A 13,749-nucleotide genomic window follows, 5' to 3' on the forward strand; every position below is an offset into this window, starting at 1 on the left:
TGGAAAGTCCAAATCCCAGCCCTCTATCAAGCAAAACTTCGAGAGGTTATTTGCAAAGGTAATGTGGATAGTGACAGAACACAGTTTGAACCCAGTCACCCTAGAGATTAGGAGTCTCTAGTGGTTGAATTCTTTGTCCTTTAATATTAATCACCAGGTCTTGATAATTGATATCAGACCTGCCTGCTACCCACCTACCTTGGTGCCTGTCAAAAGACCTCCTCTCATTTTGTTATCGGGATCCCTATTTGACAAAATGGAGCAGCTCAGTGGCACAATGGATAGACAGCCAGGCCTGGAGTCAAGAAGACTCATCTTCCTGAGTTCAAATCTAGCCTCAGATACTTACTAGCTGTGTGATCCAGGGCAAATCGTTTAACCCTGTACGTCTCAGTTACTGCAATCAATGTTGGTGAAGTTGTGAATTGATCCAACTGTTCTGGAAAACAATTTGGAATTACACGAGAAAAGTCGCTAAACTGTTCATACCCTTCCTTTGATCCAGCAATTCTACTGCCTGGAACATGCCCCAAGGAGGTCAAAGAAAGAAGGCCCTATATGTGACAAAATATTCATAGCAATGTTTCTGGGAATAGCAAATAAGTAAATCACATGAATCCCTGCTGATAGAGGAGGCTGAGGAAATTATGATATAGTAATGGAATGGACTATTGTTGCATCCTACCAAAAAAATTAAAATTTTAAGAGCTCAAAGACGTTATGTGCCAAGAGCAGCTAGGTGGTGCAGTGGATATAACACCAGGCCTGGAGTTGGGGAAGACTATCTTCCTGAATTCAAATTTGGCCTCCGACTCTTCCTAATTGTGTGACCCTGGGCAAGTCACTTTACCTTGTTTGCTTCAGCTGTAAAATAAGCTGAAGAAGGAAATGGTAAACCACTCCAGTATCTTTGTCAAGAAAATCCCAAATAAGGTCATGAAGAGTCAGACGTGACTCGGCAACAATAATATTTGATTGAATCATCTGGATCTTAGATTCAGTAAGGATCTTGGGCAGTGGTGCTGGTGATCTACCTGTCCTTCCTCCCATGGATTGATTTGTTTTCTGACCTGCTTTCAGACATGTCCCTGTGTGTCCATTACTAGAATAATGATGCCTGATCTTCTGACCTTCAGGATCATTTAGACTAAGTCTCTGTCTTCCTGATTTTAGCTTGTTTCTTTGGCACCCAAGCCCTAGTTATTATGAGTCTGTGTCTAAAAACTAAGTTAATTTCTCACCAAAATTTAAAAATCATCAAATTTCAATTCAGAGGATTTTAAGTTTTCTGCTTAAAAAAAAAAGATAGTCACTTTATGTTTGGTACTGTTTTTACATAACTGCCAACAGAAATAAACAAATATACCACTCTGATTCAACTTTTCCTTTTTTCTGTTCTTTCTCTGCTTCATAGACATAGAGCAGGTGTTGCCCCATGGCACATTAGCATTAAAATTAATGCTTATTTTAAAAGCAGTCATTATAGGCTATTGCCAATCATTTCAAGCTATAGTTTCGTAAGTGCTCCTTCCTACTTATATAATTAGAAACAGGAAAAAAAAAACCTGAAGCTTGAGTAGACTGGAGCTTAAGTTCTGACCCACCAATTAGTTGTATAGCTTTGGGCAAGTCATTTTCTTTCTCTGGAACTTAGTTTCCCTTTCTGTAAATGAGGGGGCTGGGCTAGATGATCCCTAAGGTACCCTCTGGCTTTAATATTCTATTCTGACTTCAGCACAGGAGAGTACACACACACACACACACACACACACACACACACCACACACACACACACGCTTTGGAAAACAGACTACTAAAATGTAGGAAGGCAGCTCCATTATAAATAGCCAGAATGAGAATTTCTTATCATCTTAGACCAAAATTATGGAGCTGAAATATAATCTTATCTGTGCCATATTTGTTCTTTAAAAATAAAATTTAAATACAGGACTTACTGCCACAGTTTTAGGGTTTCCAGAATATGCTGACATTTGTGGTAAATCGTATTAGTAAACTTACAATCACCATTATTCTCCAGCAGAACAAACAACAGCTGTTTCAAGAGCTCTGTACCAAACTCCTTGAAAATGTTTGCCTTCTCTGTGTTACTAATTATTGGCTGTTACACTGATGATGAGGCAGGTCAGAACTGTTTTCAGATCTAGGCCAGCAGCAAAAAAAAAAAAAATGCCAAGAAATAGTATAGTGTAGGAAACTGGACAAGAAGTCACATGACCCACCACCTTTGCTCCTATAACAGCAGTGTGAGCTTGGGCAAGTCTCACAATCTCATGCACCTCAGTTGCCTCATCTATGAAATGAAGGAGTTGGCAAAGGTGATAGAAGGTAATCTCTGCCTTCTGACTCCTCTGGCTTCCAGCAGGTCCCAGCCGACGTCCCACTTTCTCCAGGAAGCCTTTCCCAATCCCTCTTAATTCTAGTGCCATATCTATCCCATGCATAGCTTCTTTGTACATTACAGTTTGCGTGTTGTCTTTCCCATTAGACTGTGTGCTCCCTGAGGATGAAGACTACCCACTTTTCTTTGTATCCACTATCCCCAGTGCTTAGCACAGATCCTGGCACGTAGTAGGTATTTAATAGATGATTACTGACTGACTGACTGACTGAAAAGATGGAAATAATAATGCAGGGTCTGTGGGACAACAAGCACATTCATCCGGTGCTAGTGGAGCTGTGAATTGATTGGACTGTTCTGGAAAACAATTTGGAATTCACAAGAAAAGGCACTAAACTGTTTATACCAGGCCTGCACAGCATATGGTCTGTAGGCTGTAAGCAGCCCACCAAAAGATTTCAGGCGGCCAGTGAAAAATGTAGAGGGTGTAAGAGAAAGTAAAGATGTAACGAGTGCTTTGTGTGTGCCCCGCTTAACCCGCCTTCCACTAGTCACTACTATGCCCGCCATGTAAAACGGCTGGGGCGTTGCCACTGTGCCCGCTCTCCTGTTTGTCACATGATCCACCACAACCAACCATCATCAGTCTGTCTCCAGTCTGAGAAGAGCGATTCCATGATTTAAAAAAATCTTAAATAATAAACTAAGTAATAAGTACAGTGAATTGAAATTTCTCCTTAACATCGTTGATTTGCCCAATACTTTAATCATTAATTATACCTTTACTTGGAAAGTGAGCAGATAAAAATCTATCTGAGGCCCAAAGAAGTTTAGCCTATTTTAATTTTGGCTTCTACCTACTGCCAAGGTGTGCAGGTCTGGTTTTGACGTGGTCCCTTTGATCCAGTATTTCCACTACCTGGCACATACCCCAAGGAGATCCAAGAAAGAAGGCCCCATAGATGACAAACTATTCATAGCAATACTTCTGGGGATAGGAAACAACTAAATCACTAGTCCCTGTTGATGGCTGAACAAATGATGATGTATTCATGCGATGGATTATTGCTGCATCATCCAAAAAAATTAAAATCTGAAGAACTTAAAGAAACAGGAGAATACTTAAATGAACTGATACAGAGTCAACTAAGAAGAACCAGGAAAACAAATCTCTTTTCTGATAGTTTATAACCAGGTGACGCTGGGCAAATCAGTAAACCTTTCCCACATATTCCCTCTGTACTTAACAGAGTTATTTTGAGGATCAAACTATATAATGTACAGACCACTTTGAAAGCCTTAAAGTGCTGTTTACATGTTACCTATTACTTTCATCATCATCATCCTCATTGCATTTAGTAATAAAAATACCAATAGTGATAATAACTGTCACATGTATAGCACCTGAACGCTTATAAAACACTTTATATACTTTATATCATTTGGTACAGCAATCTCATCAGCTAAGTGCTATTATTACTTCCATTTTACAGATGAGAAAACTGAAACTAAGAGCAGATAAGTGACTTGCCTAGAATCACACAGCTAGCAACTGTCTGAGGTAAGATTTAAACTCAAGTCTTCCTGGCTCCAAGTCTATTGCTCTATCTACTATACCACACAGCTGCCAAGATAATACATAGTTCTAAATAAAAATCAACTCTTAAATAGGAAACATTAAAAGGGAGTCATATTCTGAGTAATCCTAAAGACAAATCTTGACAGCAAAGTATAAATGATGAAACACACCCCTCTCCTTTCAATAGTGAGGAAAAGAACCAAAGACATGAAATTTTCAATATACTGTGTCCTGATTGGCACTCACCAATCAGTGAGTGACATCAATTCATAGAACCCAGCATATTTAGCCAGTCCCAGACCATCCTCCGTACACCATACTTGATAGTTCACCCAGTCATCCATCCTGGTCATGTTCTTGTCAGACAACCTGTGTTATGCATTTATCCCACCATTTCCTATCCTTTGTTACCCATCTCTTGCTGCAGGAAGCATAATCAAATCAATGGTACCATTGCTTCTGGAAAGAGTAGGTCAATTGACTCCCCTTTGGCTCCATTCCCCATCCCTATGACTTCTCAGACCAAAACACCCTTTCCTGGTCAATACCCAGGTATTGTCTTCACCTATTAAATGGAAACTCCTTGAGGCCAGGGACTGTCTCACTACAGTATTTCATCCACAAGACTTAAGGGAGTATTTGGCACTAAGAACTTAATGAATGCTTTGCAGGCATTCATTGATTTATTGGTTTTGCTGAGATGTTTTTCTTTGTAATGAGGAAAAATTCAATGAGCATTGAAGTACATCCTGAAATGGGTGTGATGTAAAAATACATCAATAAAATTTAGTAAAATAAATTAAAATGAAGGAATTGAATGGGATGACCTCTCATGTTCTATGATTCTATAATTTAGTGAACAACATGCAAGCAGTTATAATATAGATGGCAATCTAGTACAAGTGTTCTGTGATCAGTTCTTTCAGGAGTGACACCACTCAGACCTTCCATCTCTCTTTGTTGGTAGAGTAGTGTTTTGTGATGTAGGTACCTGTGTGTACATACCTGTTAGACTCTAAGCCCCATTGGATTGCATTGGAACCATGCCTCATTTAAACTTCAAAGCCAGCCTCACTCCTCTCCAATCTGACCTCAATAGAGCTGCCAAACTAATATTCTCGAAGCACAGGTCTGGCCATATCACTCCACTCCAAAAGCTTCATTCACCCTGTTGCCTCTAGGACAAAATTAAAAATACACAGGCTACCACTGAAAGCCCTTTGCAATCCGGCTCCATTCTCTCTTTCCAGATTGATTTCACATTCCAGGCCAACAAGACTACTTGCTGTTCCCCAGTCATGGCAGTCCAACTGTACCTTTGCATGGAATGTGGATGCTTCTAGTGTTTTCCCTCCCTTCCCAGAATCCCTGACTCAGCTTTATTGTGCCTTTACCCATAAGACCTTTTCTGATCTCCTTACTACTGTCTGTCCTCCCCAAAATTACTTTGTGTCTGTTTTGCATTCATTTATCTAAGTAGAGGTTCTTTCCCCAAGTAGAATATAAACTCCTTGAGGGCAGGACTTGTTTTCCTTTTTTGTCTTTGTATTTCTAGAACAATGCCTGGCACATAATAGGCACTTAATAAATGCTGGTTGAACTGAATTGCCATGAATTAGTAAAGGACTAACAAATGGTTTTTAACTGATTGAAATGATAGACAACATAATGAAAAAAAACCCAACAGATTTCTGCAAAGCATGACACTATTTATTATCCCATTTCCATGTTCATTGAATTCTATTAACAGTATAACATGCCTCAAGAGGAGGCACAGTTTTATGTTAGTTTACAACATTCTCCTTCATGGGAAAATCAGGCTACTTTGATCCAATTCCCATTTTCCTTTTGGGAATTATTAAACATGACTCCTACATACTAGACAGCCCATACACATATATTAAAGGCAAAAAATAGAAAATGATTATAACAGCATTGAACAGCAAACACTGTGAAAATCTGAGTTTCTACTATTATAACAGTTAAAGCAACAAACCAGTACTTGTGTTTTCAGATTTTTTTTTCAAATTTGATATTAGAAAAACATCATTCTAATATAAACACAGCTGAAGATGCTGCAGAGCTCGGTTTTAAATGAGTAAAAGGACTATACTCCAGGATGGTTTTTATTCTGCCTGGCTGAGATTCAGTCAACGTTGAATTGTAATCCAGCCAATTGTTCACTCCACAGAATATTCAACACAGTGAAAACAATATAAAATGGATTTGGTGTTTAGTGGTTCAGCATTACAAGGCAAAGGTCATAAATAGGTTTCTGTCAATAAAAATAATTTTATATTTACTGTGACTTGTAAACTCCACATTTAAAAGTCTAGGATCAGTGCTTTCTTTTGGCTTTTTTTTGTTGTTTTTTTTGTTTGTTTGTTTTTAGGCAATTGGGGTTAAGTGACTTGCCCACACAGCTAGTAAGTGTCAAGTGTTTGTTCTGAGGCCAGATTTGAACTCAGGTCCTCCTGATTTCAAGGCTGGTGCTTTATCCATTGGGCCACCTAGCTGCCCCTAGGATTAACATTTTCAAAAAGTCTCTTGCTTCCTCTACAAAAATCCAATATGATCATTTATTTGAAAAGGAGGGAAGAAAAAATTAGGCAAAAAAGTAAACATGAGATTTTATGATATCTATAAACATCCAGAAATAGAGTCTATCAAATCATTGCCTTCATACAGCAAGTGCCATTTTTATTTTATTTTGTTTTTTACCATTTCCCCCATTTCTAACAGGTTAGCAAGATTGTAGTTCCCACTTCAACAGAATTGTTAGCCTTGACTCTCCCATGAAGTGCCTCATTTCTGGACTGCACATAGGAGAAAATATAGATTCCTGGGGGAGGGGGGAACTGAGAATAAAAAATATTAATAGTCAAGAATCTAAAACCAATGCAACTACCTTATTTTGTTAATCAGTTTCATACCCTTTAATCTCAGTAAAGATAATATAGATAGGGGTTAGTTTTCCGGTATTGTATCAATCCCTTCCAACCTCTTCTGTATGCTCCCTACCCCACTAGGAATAAAATATATTGTCTCCCTTTTTAAAACATATACATTTATATAAAATGTTTGTATGTATATATGTACATTGTATACATATATAATTATTATTATTTTAATATACATACATTTCTTTTTCAGGGGCTGGATAGTTCCTCATTTTCTAACAAATAATCTTTCTTCACATATTTAGTCCCCCTAACCAATCTCCACACTCCAAGGTAAGCGTCCTTTAATGAGTTCTTATTAACTCCTTCAGCCTCCTGGCTGCTGCTGGAGACCAGTGCTGTTTCCAAGAGACCATGTTTAGGCTTTTCCGTGCAGGGCTGACTGATCCCACTGGCTGTCTCCTCTCCTTCCATTTCACCATTTCCTTTCTCCAAGGGCAGGGCCTCCATAACAAATGGTGGTTGAGCACCATTTGTCTCCTGCACATCTTCCCTATAGTCTTTTTCCAGGTCCTCATAACTACTTTGCTTTCTGGTCTCAATGAACTTGGCCACACAATAAATTAGAGAACCAAAGGTGTTCACCACCACACCTGCTATGAACAGAGAAGTAGGCTCCACATCATTGAAGGCCACCATGCCCACTGTGATGGTGGCTATGCTTTTCACCACTCCAACAAAACTAGTGGTCACGGCAGAGTTAATGTAGGTACAGTGGAGTGTAGTAAAGTTCATGGCACAGCCAATCAAAATGCAAGCCGCAAAGATACAGACCATGGTTGGATCTTTCCATCCTGGGAAGGCCCAAGCATTGATAGAATCCAAGCTGGCGAAGGAGCAAATGATAAGTAGAGGCGTGGCAGAGATGGCAATGGCATACTGGGCTGTGAGGGCTCCATGCTCAGAGTCTGAACTGGTCTTCTGAATAAGCACAAGATAAGCAGCATGAACTAATACTGCCAGGACACCTGTCACATACCCAATGGGGTCCCCAGTTAGATCACCAGCTCCTGTGACAGAAAAAAAGGTTTTATTTTTTTTTTTGCACAAGTTTTAAATTTATTTATAATGAAGACAGGATCAGAAATAGAGAAACCAAGCTCCCTAGCTTTGTCAAGTAAATTATTATATCACTCTAAGCTTTGCTGTGCTAAAATTTCTATCCTTTATTAAATGGGAACTTGGGGCTGGTCTTCATCCACTCCTTAGTGAGGATGTAAGTAAAGTGCTTTGACTCCTAGGGAAGATTGAGTACTATACATAACAAAACCATTATATTTAAATTCCCAAATATCTTAGAGATCATTTAGTCCAACCTTTCTGCACTTCCCATTTTACAGATAAGGAAAATGAGATCCAAAGAGGGAAGTGACTTATCCAAGGTTTTCTCAGTGAGGAACCAGTCTGAATTCAAACTCACGTGCTCCAATTCCAAAACCAGGCTGCCTCTTAGATGCAAATGTAGGAGCGCCCTTCTCACCTTTTCATTTTAAACTGAAACTGGGTTTTCTTTTCCTTCTGTCCCACTTCTGTTCCCTTCGGCCTGATAGGGTTGTCTCTAGAGTACTTGAATAGGCATTGAGCTCTCCGGATGCCCCCAAACTGCTAAACCCCATTGCACCTAGGAAAACGATTGTTTCCCTGCAGCGTGGGAAGAACCCTTGGCTATGGTTGGCCCGAGAAGGCACAGACCTGCTGCCAATCTTCCACTGCATTTTCAAGATACCCTCAAAGAGTCTTGGTTTGGAAACTGCACCCAAGAGACTGGGGGTTGTTTTTGCTCATAGAAAATCCCTCCCCCGCCTCTCGTCAACGAGTTTGTAGTTGCTTAAATGTGAATGCTATTTCCTACCCCTCCAGGTGACTGTCCTTCTCTGGGTTTCCTTAGTGCTGGATCCCATTAGTGGGCATGTATTAATGTAGTCTGGCCTTGGAATCCAGCAAAGAAGGATTATTTTCCATCCTTTATCCCTCTGCTTCACTCCTGTGCCGGGGCCGAAGTACAAGCCTTCGGTGACTTCACCTCCCGCCGCACGACCCCCGATCTGGCCCAGTCAGCCTCTACCATCCTCTCCCCCTGTATACTCCCTCCCTACCCGAATCCCAGTTCCAGTTCTAGTCCAAGTGTCATCTCTAGGAGCTCAGAAATTTAAAGAAAGTCCCCAGTCCCATCCTTCCTCTCAGGGAGCGTCAGAGCACAACCAAGATCATCTAATCCTGGGGTTCTGTGTCATGGGTCCCCCTTTGACACTACAGTGAAGCCTATGGACCTCTTACCAGAATAATGTTTCTAAATGCATAAAATAAAATACATGAGATTACAAATGGAAGCAATCGTGCTGAAATGTAGTTAACAAAAAAAAATTTAAACAAATTCACAGATTCCGGGTTAAGAACTCATGATCTAATCCATCCCTTTTATTTTAAGGATGAGGAAACTAAGGCACAGAGGAGAGAAATGACCTTTCCGAGTTTACACTGGCAGTAAATAACAGAGTTGGATTTGAACCCGGAATTCCTAAGCCAGTGAATGTTCTTTCCCTTACTCCAAAACTACATTTTATAGATGAGGACACTGAATCCCAAAGAGGGAACCTGACTTGTCCGAGGTTGCACAGCAAGTAAGGGACTCAACTGGGACTTCAATCCAGGCCTGAATCAAATCTAGGACTCTTTCCATGACACCCCTTTGTCGTGATCCATTATTAATAAAGGCTCCAAGAGCTGGGCCCCGGATTGATACAGGGAGGCATGATGGAGACTGCCTGAAAGACTGGAGTAGCACCAAGGGGGAAACCAATGGAGAAGGGGGAAATGGGATAAAGCAGCGAGGAAAGAAGGGTTGGGAAGGAGCTGGGCTTTAGGGCTGGGCAGTGTGTAAATTGGAGAAGGGGATACTAGGAGAATACAGTGGGGGAGGAGGGAGGTTTACAGCTGCTCACCTGCTAGGGCTGCCCCGCAGGTGGTGATGAGTACGGCCACTAGGACCCCAGCGGAGGGCGCCCCGTTCTTGAGCACCAGGACGCCGATAAGCATAGTGACCAGGGGCAGACAACGCTTGAAGACCACATACATAGGCAGACTGAGCCCCCGAAGGGACCAGAGGGTAAGGCTGGACTGCAGCGTGGATAGCACAGTGACCCCGGCGAAGGGGCGCGCCAGGCTCAGGCTGAAAGGGGGCACAGAGACGAGTCCCAAGCGCCGCAGCAGCTCCAGGGTGATGGCAGCAGTGGAACTGGTCAGGCACTGCACCAGGGTCAGGAAGGCGAACTGGTAGCGGCTGATGAGGAACTTGAGCAGGATATTGAGGGAGCCCGAGAAGACCCCGTGGGCGATGGCCACCGAGATGCCCAGCATCCGGCCTTTGCAAAGCTGCATCCTGGTGCGTGGTCACTTCTTGTATGCTGGGGATCAGAGACCTGTGGGGAATAAGGAAAGAGAAGAGAGAGGGGCGAGAGGAGGAGGAGGAGGGGGGGGGAGAGAGGGAGAGAGAGAGAGAGAGAGAGAGAGAGAGAGAGAGAGAGAGAGAGAGAGAGAGAGAGAGAGAGAGAGAGAGAGGGAGAGAGAGAGAGAGAGAGAGAGAGAGAGAGAGAGAGAGAGAGAGAGAGAGAGAGAGAGAGAGAGAGAGAGAGAGAGAGAGAGAGAGAGAGAGAGAGAGATGCGCCCCCCCCTCCCCTGCCCCCAGCCTGTCTGTTGAGAGGAACGGAGGATTCCCAAGAGGGCAGTCCTGTCAATTCCGCGGGTTCAGGTTAGACTGCTGGACAGCTACGAGTCGGCGTCACCAGGGAATGAAGAAGGGTTGAGGGAAGAGGGGCGGGCGAGGGACACTGAAAAGTAGTAAAGAAAGAGGAGGGGGAGGGAGGTGGTTAGTGGCGGGAATCCTTTAGTCAATTTGTTACTCAAGGTGCCTGTTAAAGAGATGCGGCTGTATCTGTTCCAGTGTGTAGTCAGGGTTAACGCCTTTGCAGTGCTCGGAAACCCCTAGGAGAGACAGTCCCCTGGCGCAGCATGGGAACGGATTCAGCTCTTCATTTACTTGGTGACAACCAGCCGGAGTCCCTGGACTCTCATGGTTTTCGTTCTCTTCTCTGGACCTCTCCTTGGCTGCTTTTCCTAGATCAGTGAATTGGCTATGAAGGGCTACAGTTTCCTACGAATTAAAAAGCCAACAAGACGTCCATGCTCCTCACCACGTACTGGTCGCAACAAGTGCTTGGGCGTCCCAAGTCCTTCCAGCAACACCAACCGCCTGGAGCTCCGACTCCATAACCCATCCCCACCCAACGGTGCGCAAAAACTTTCTCCCAGCTCTGTCCCTCCATCCGGAAAGCACAAGGAAGAATCAAGCAAAAGCTGAACGTTTAAGGGGCGGCTCCTAACTTTGTGCCTCCTGACTTGCCACTCCCACCCGAGAAATAATAGGGCTCCTCATACTCCCCCTCCCACCCCCTTCGATCCCCCTCCCCTCCCTGTGTAAAAGGAACTCTCGCTACTGGAGACCTGAAACCATAAAAGAGGGTGGAGGAGAAGCAAGTGGGTGGGTGGGCGAGGATGCTGGGAGGTCAGGAGGAAGCGCTCCGCCTTTTCCCTCTGAGATCCTGGTGAAGGGAACGCGTTGTCAGTACCAGAGGACCACTGGCGCCAAGAAGGGGAGCGGGTTTAAAATGAGAAAAACAATTTTAATAATAACGACCATCCTGTGGATGTTAATATGATGGTAAAGGAGCTGTTCCTGGAGTCAGAAGATAGGGTCAGGGGAGGGAGGGAGAGATCGAATTCGGATCTCGCCGTTTGGAAGCTGTGTGACTCTGAATTAGGCACTTAACCCCTGTGAGCGTCAGTTTCCTTAGCTGTAAAGCTATCTGATTCCAGGTTGGATTCAGTGACAGTACCAGGCGCTGTATCAAACCACATACAAAGACAAACCAAAAAAACCCCCAAAAAATCGGTCTCTGCCTTCCAAGAGTTTATGTTCTACTGAAAGAAAAACTTCACAGTTGTAAAAGAAGTTCTTGGTAAACCGTAAAGAGCTGTAAGATTGTGATATCGTCGTTATTAGAGCAGTATAGTCATTATTAATAATGAGTAGTTGGAAGCGTGTGTGGGCAGCTCAGAGAGCACACAGGGAGATTGAAGACCGAGTGAGGTGGTTTTGATCCCAGTCTCATTCAAAGTAGAGGACCAGTGTTAGTTCCTGGGAGAGGGCTAGTGAAACGGTATGACAGTAGGTGACAATGAAATGAGGACCCATGAAAAGAGAGAGGCCCATGTGGTCTGGCCTGGAGAGAGTAGGGACCCGCAGAGGCAACCCTCGGGATTCCCACCCTAGGGGACAAGCCGCTTTGGCCCCAGCTGCCGGCCCTTAACGGCAGGGGTAAGGACCAGAGCTTCAGGGAGCAAATGGGTTTCTAGAGCTCCTCCAGCAAAAGCTGGAAAGATGCAACCCAGGGGCCAGTCCTTCTGGCCTATGTTGTGGTCTCACAACATAGCTTAAAAAAAGTAAAATGTCACCTCTTTTTATTAGCCATCGAAAGCCTGTTGAATTGTCCTATCCTTGTCTGCCTCTCAGACAAGAAATTTCACTCTTCTATATTCCTGGCTCGATTTTCCAGGAGAAAAATGGAAAAACAGAGGTCACTAGTTGCAGGAGATGGAGTACTTGCCTGGAAGTCGATAAGACCTGGGTTTAAAGACCAGGGTTCTCCTATCTTTGACTAGCCATGTGACCCTATGGAAGTCACTAAACCTTTCTGGAGGATGATATTAGCTCCAGGCAAATCTATAAATTACAGACAAATTACCAATCTGCATTAGTAGAGACTGTTTCTTATAACAGGGCTTCCAATGAAATCTCATGCAGAGCACAAAAAAAAAATAATCCCAAGAACCATTTCTAGGGAAGAATAGTCCTAGACATAATTACAGTGAAAGAAAAAAACATGTTGTGTTTCCGCTCCTTGCCTCCTGCTTTGTGGAGAGCTTCTGTTTAGCTGCAAATAGTGATGATTTTAAACTAGTTGGCCATTTCTAGGCCTCCAGTTGTCAAGCGTTGATGGGTGTTTCTGGCTTTGGAGAGTAATGAGGCATGGAATTGTCTTTTCAATTAACATAGGATCTACAAGATTTATTTTCAGCAACAGATAACTTGTTCTATTCTGAATCCCACTCTGGCAAGTCCTTTAAAAATAAATATATATAAATAGTTGAAGTTTCTAGGGCCTGTCATTTAAGGGACAGTGTTACAAGCAATTGGAAGGCAGTAGGGTTCATTGGAGAAAACACTAACTCCAGATAGGTGGTTCTTACTTAACCTTTACAGCTCATGGGCTAAGGAGGGTCATATCATACCATTTATAGATCTTTCTTTTGAAACTTCAATCTCTCCCTCATTAGCAGCTTCTTTCTCTCTGCCTATAAATATCAGGTCTTCACTATCCTACCTCTTCACCCAAAACAAGCACATATACACACACACCACACACACACACACACACACACATATACACCCTTTTCTCTATCCTAAAATCCCTTCAAATTAGTTCTTACTCTGCCTCATTCCTTAGTCCCAGCTAACCTAAAGGAATACTTGTCTCTAACAGTACCAACAACCACATTCAATGCTTGGGCTGAACCTTACTTATCATCTAATCAAACCAGTACAACTTCCTAACAGCAAATCCGTCATTCTTATTTCAGTTACTGGGGCCAAAACCTTGGATTCATCATTGACTCCTATGTCTTCCTCATCCCCTACATATAATCAGTTGCTAATTTCCATAGATTGTATTCTGTAATCTCTCACATGATTAAGTCCAAATTCCTCATTGTCTGAAATGTTACCAAATCTATCT

General features: G+C 42.7%; 1 protein-coding gene across 1 annotated transcript; it reads right to left on the reverse strand.

Moving 5' to 3' along the window:
• Nucleotides 1–5,632: 5,632 nt before the first annotated feature.
• SLC35D3 (solute carrier family 35 member D3) lies at nt 5,633–11,274 on the reverse strand. Its single transcript, XM_020987153.2, has 2 exons — nt 9,841–11,274; nt 5,633–7,908 (listed from the first exon to the last, which is right to left on the reverse strand). The coding sequence occupies exons 1-2, from the start codon at nt 10,274–10,276 to the stop codon at nt 7,088–7,090; spliced, it is 1,257 nt and encodes a 418-aa protein (XP_020842812.1). The 5' UTR covers nt 10,277–11,274; the 3' UTR covers nt 5,633–7,087.
• Between the last annotated feature and the right edge of the window lie 2,475 nt (nt 11,275–13,749).

The sequence above is a fragment of the Phascolarctos cinereus genome, unplaced genomic scaffold (assembly GCF_003287225.1).
Source record: "Phascolarctos cinereus isolate Bilbo 61053 unplaced genomic scaffold, phaCin_HiC Scaffold_5;HRSCAF=322, whole genome shotgun sequence".
NCBI classification, from domain to species: Eukaryota; Metazoa; Chordata; class Mammalia; order Diprotodontia; family Phascolarctidae; genus Phascolarctos; species Phascolarctos cinereus.

Coding starts and splice junctions, on each gene's coding strand:
- SLC35D3 (XM_020987153.2), bottom strand. CDS start 10,276: ATGCAGCTTTGCAAAGGCCGGATGCTGGGCATCTCGGTGGCCATCGCC. Junction 7,909..9,840: donor CTGCGGGGCAGCCCTAGCAG/GTGAGCAGCTGT, acceptor TTTCTGTCACAG/GAGCTGGTGATCTAACTGGG.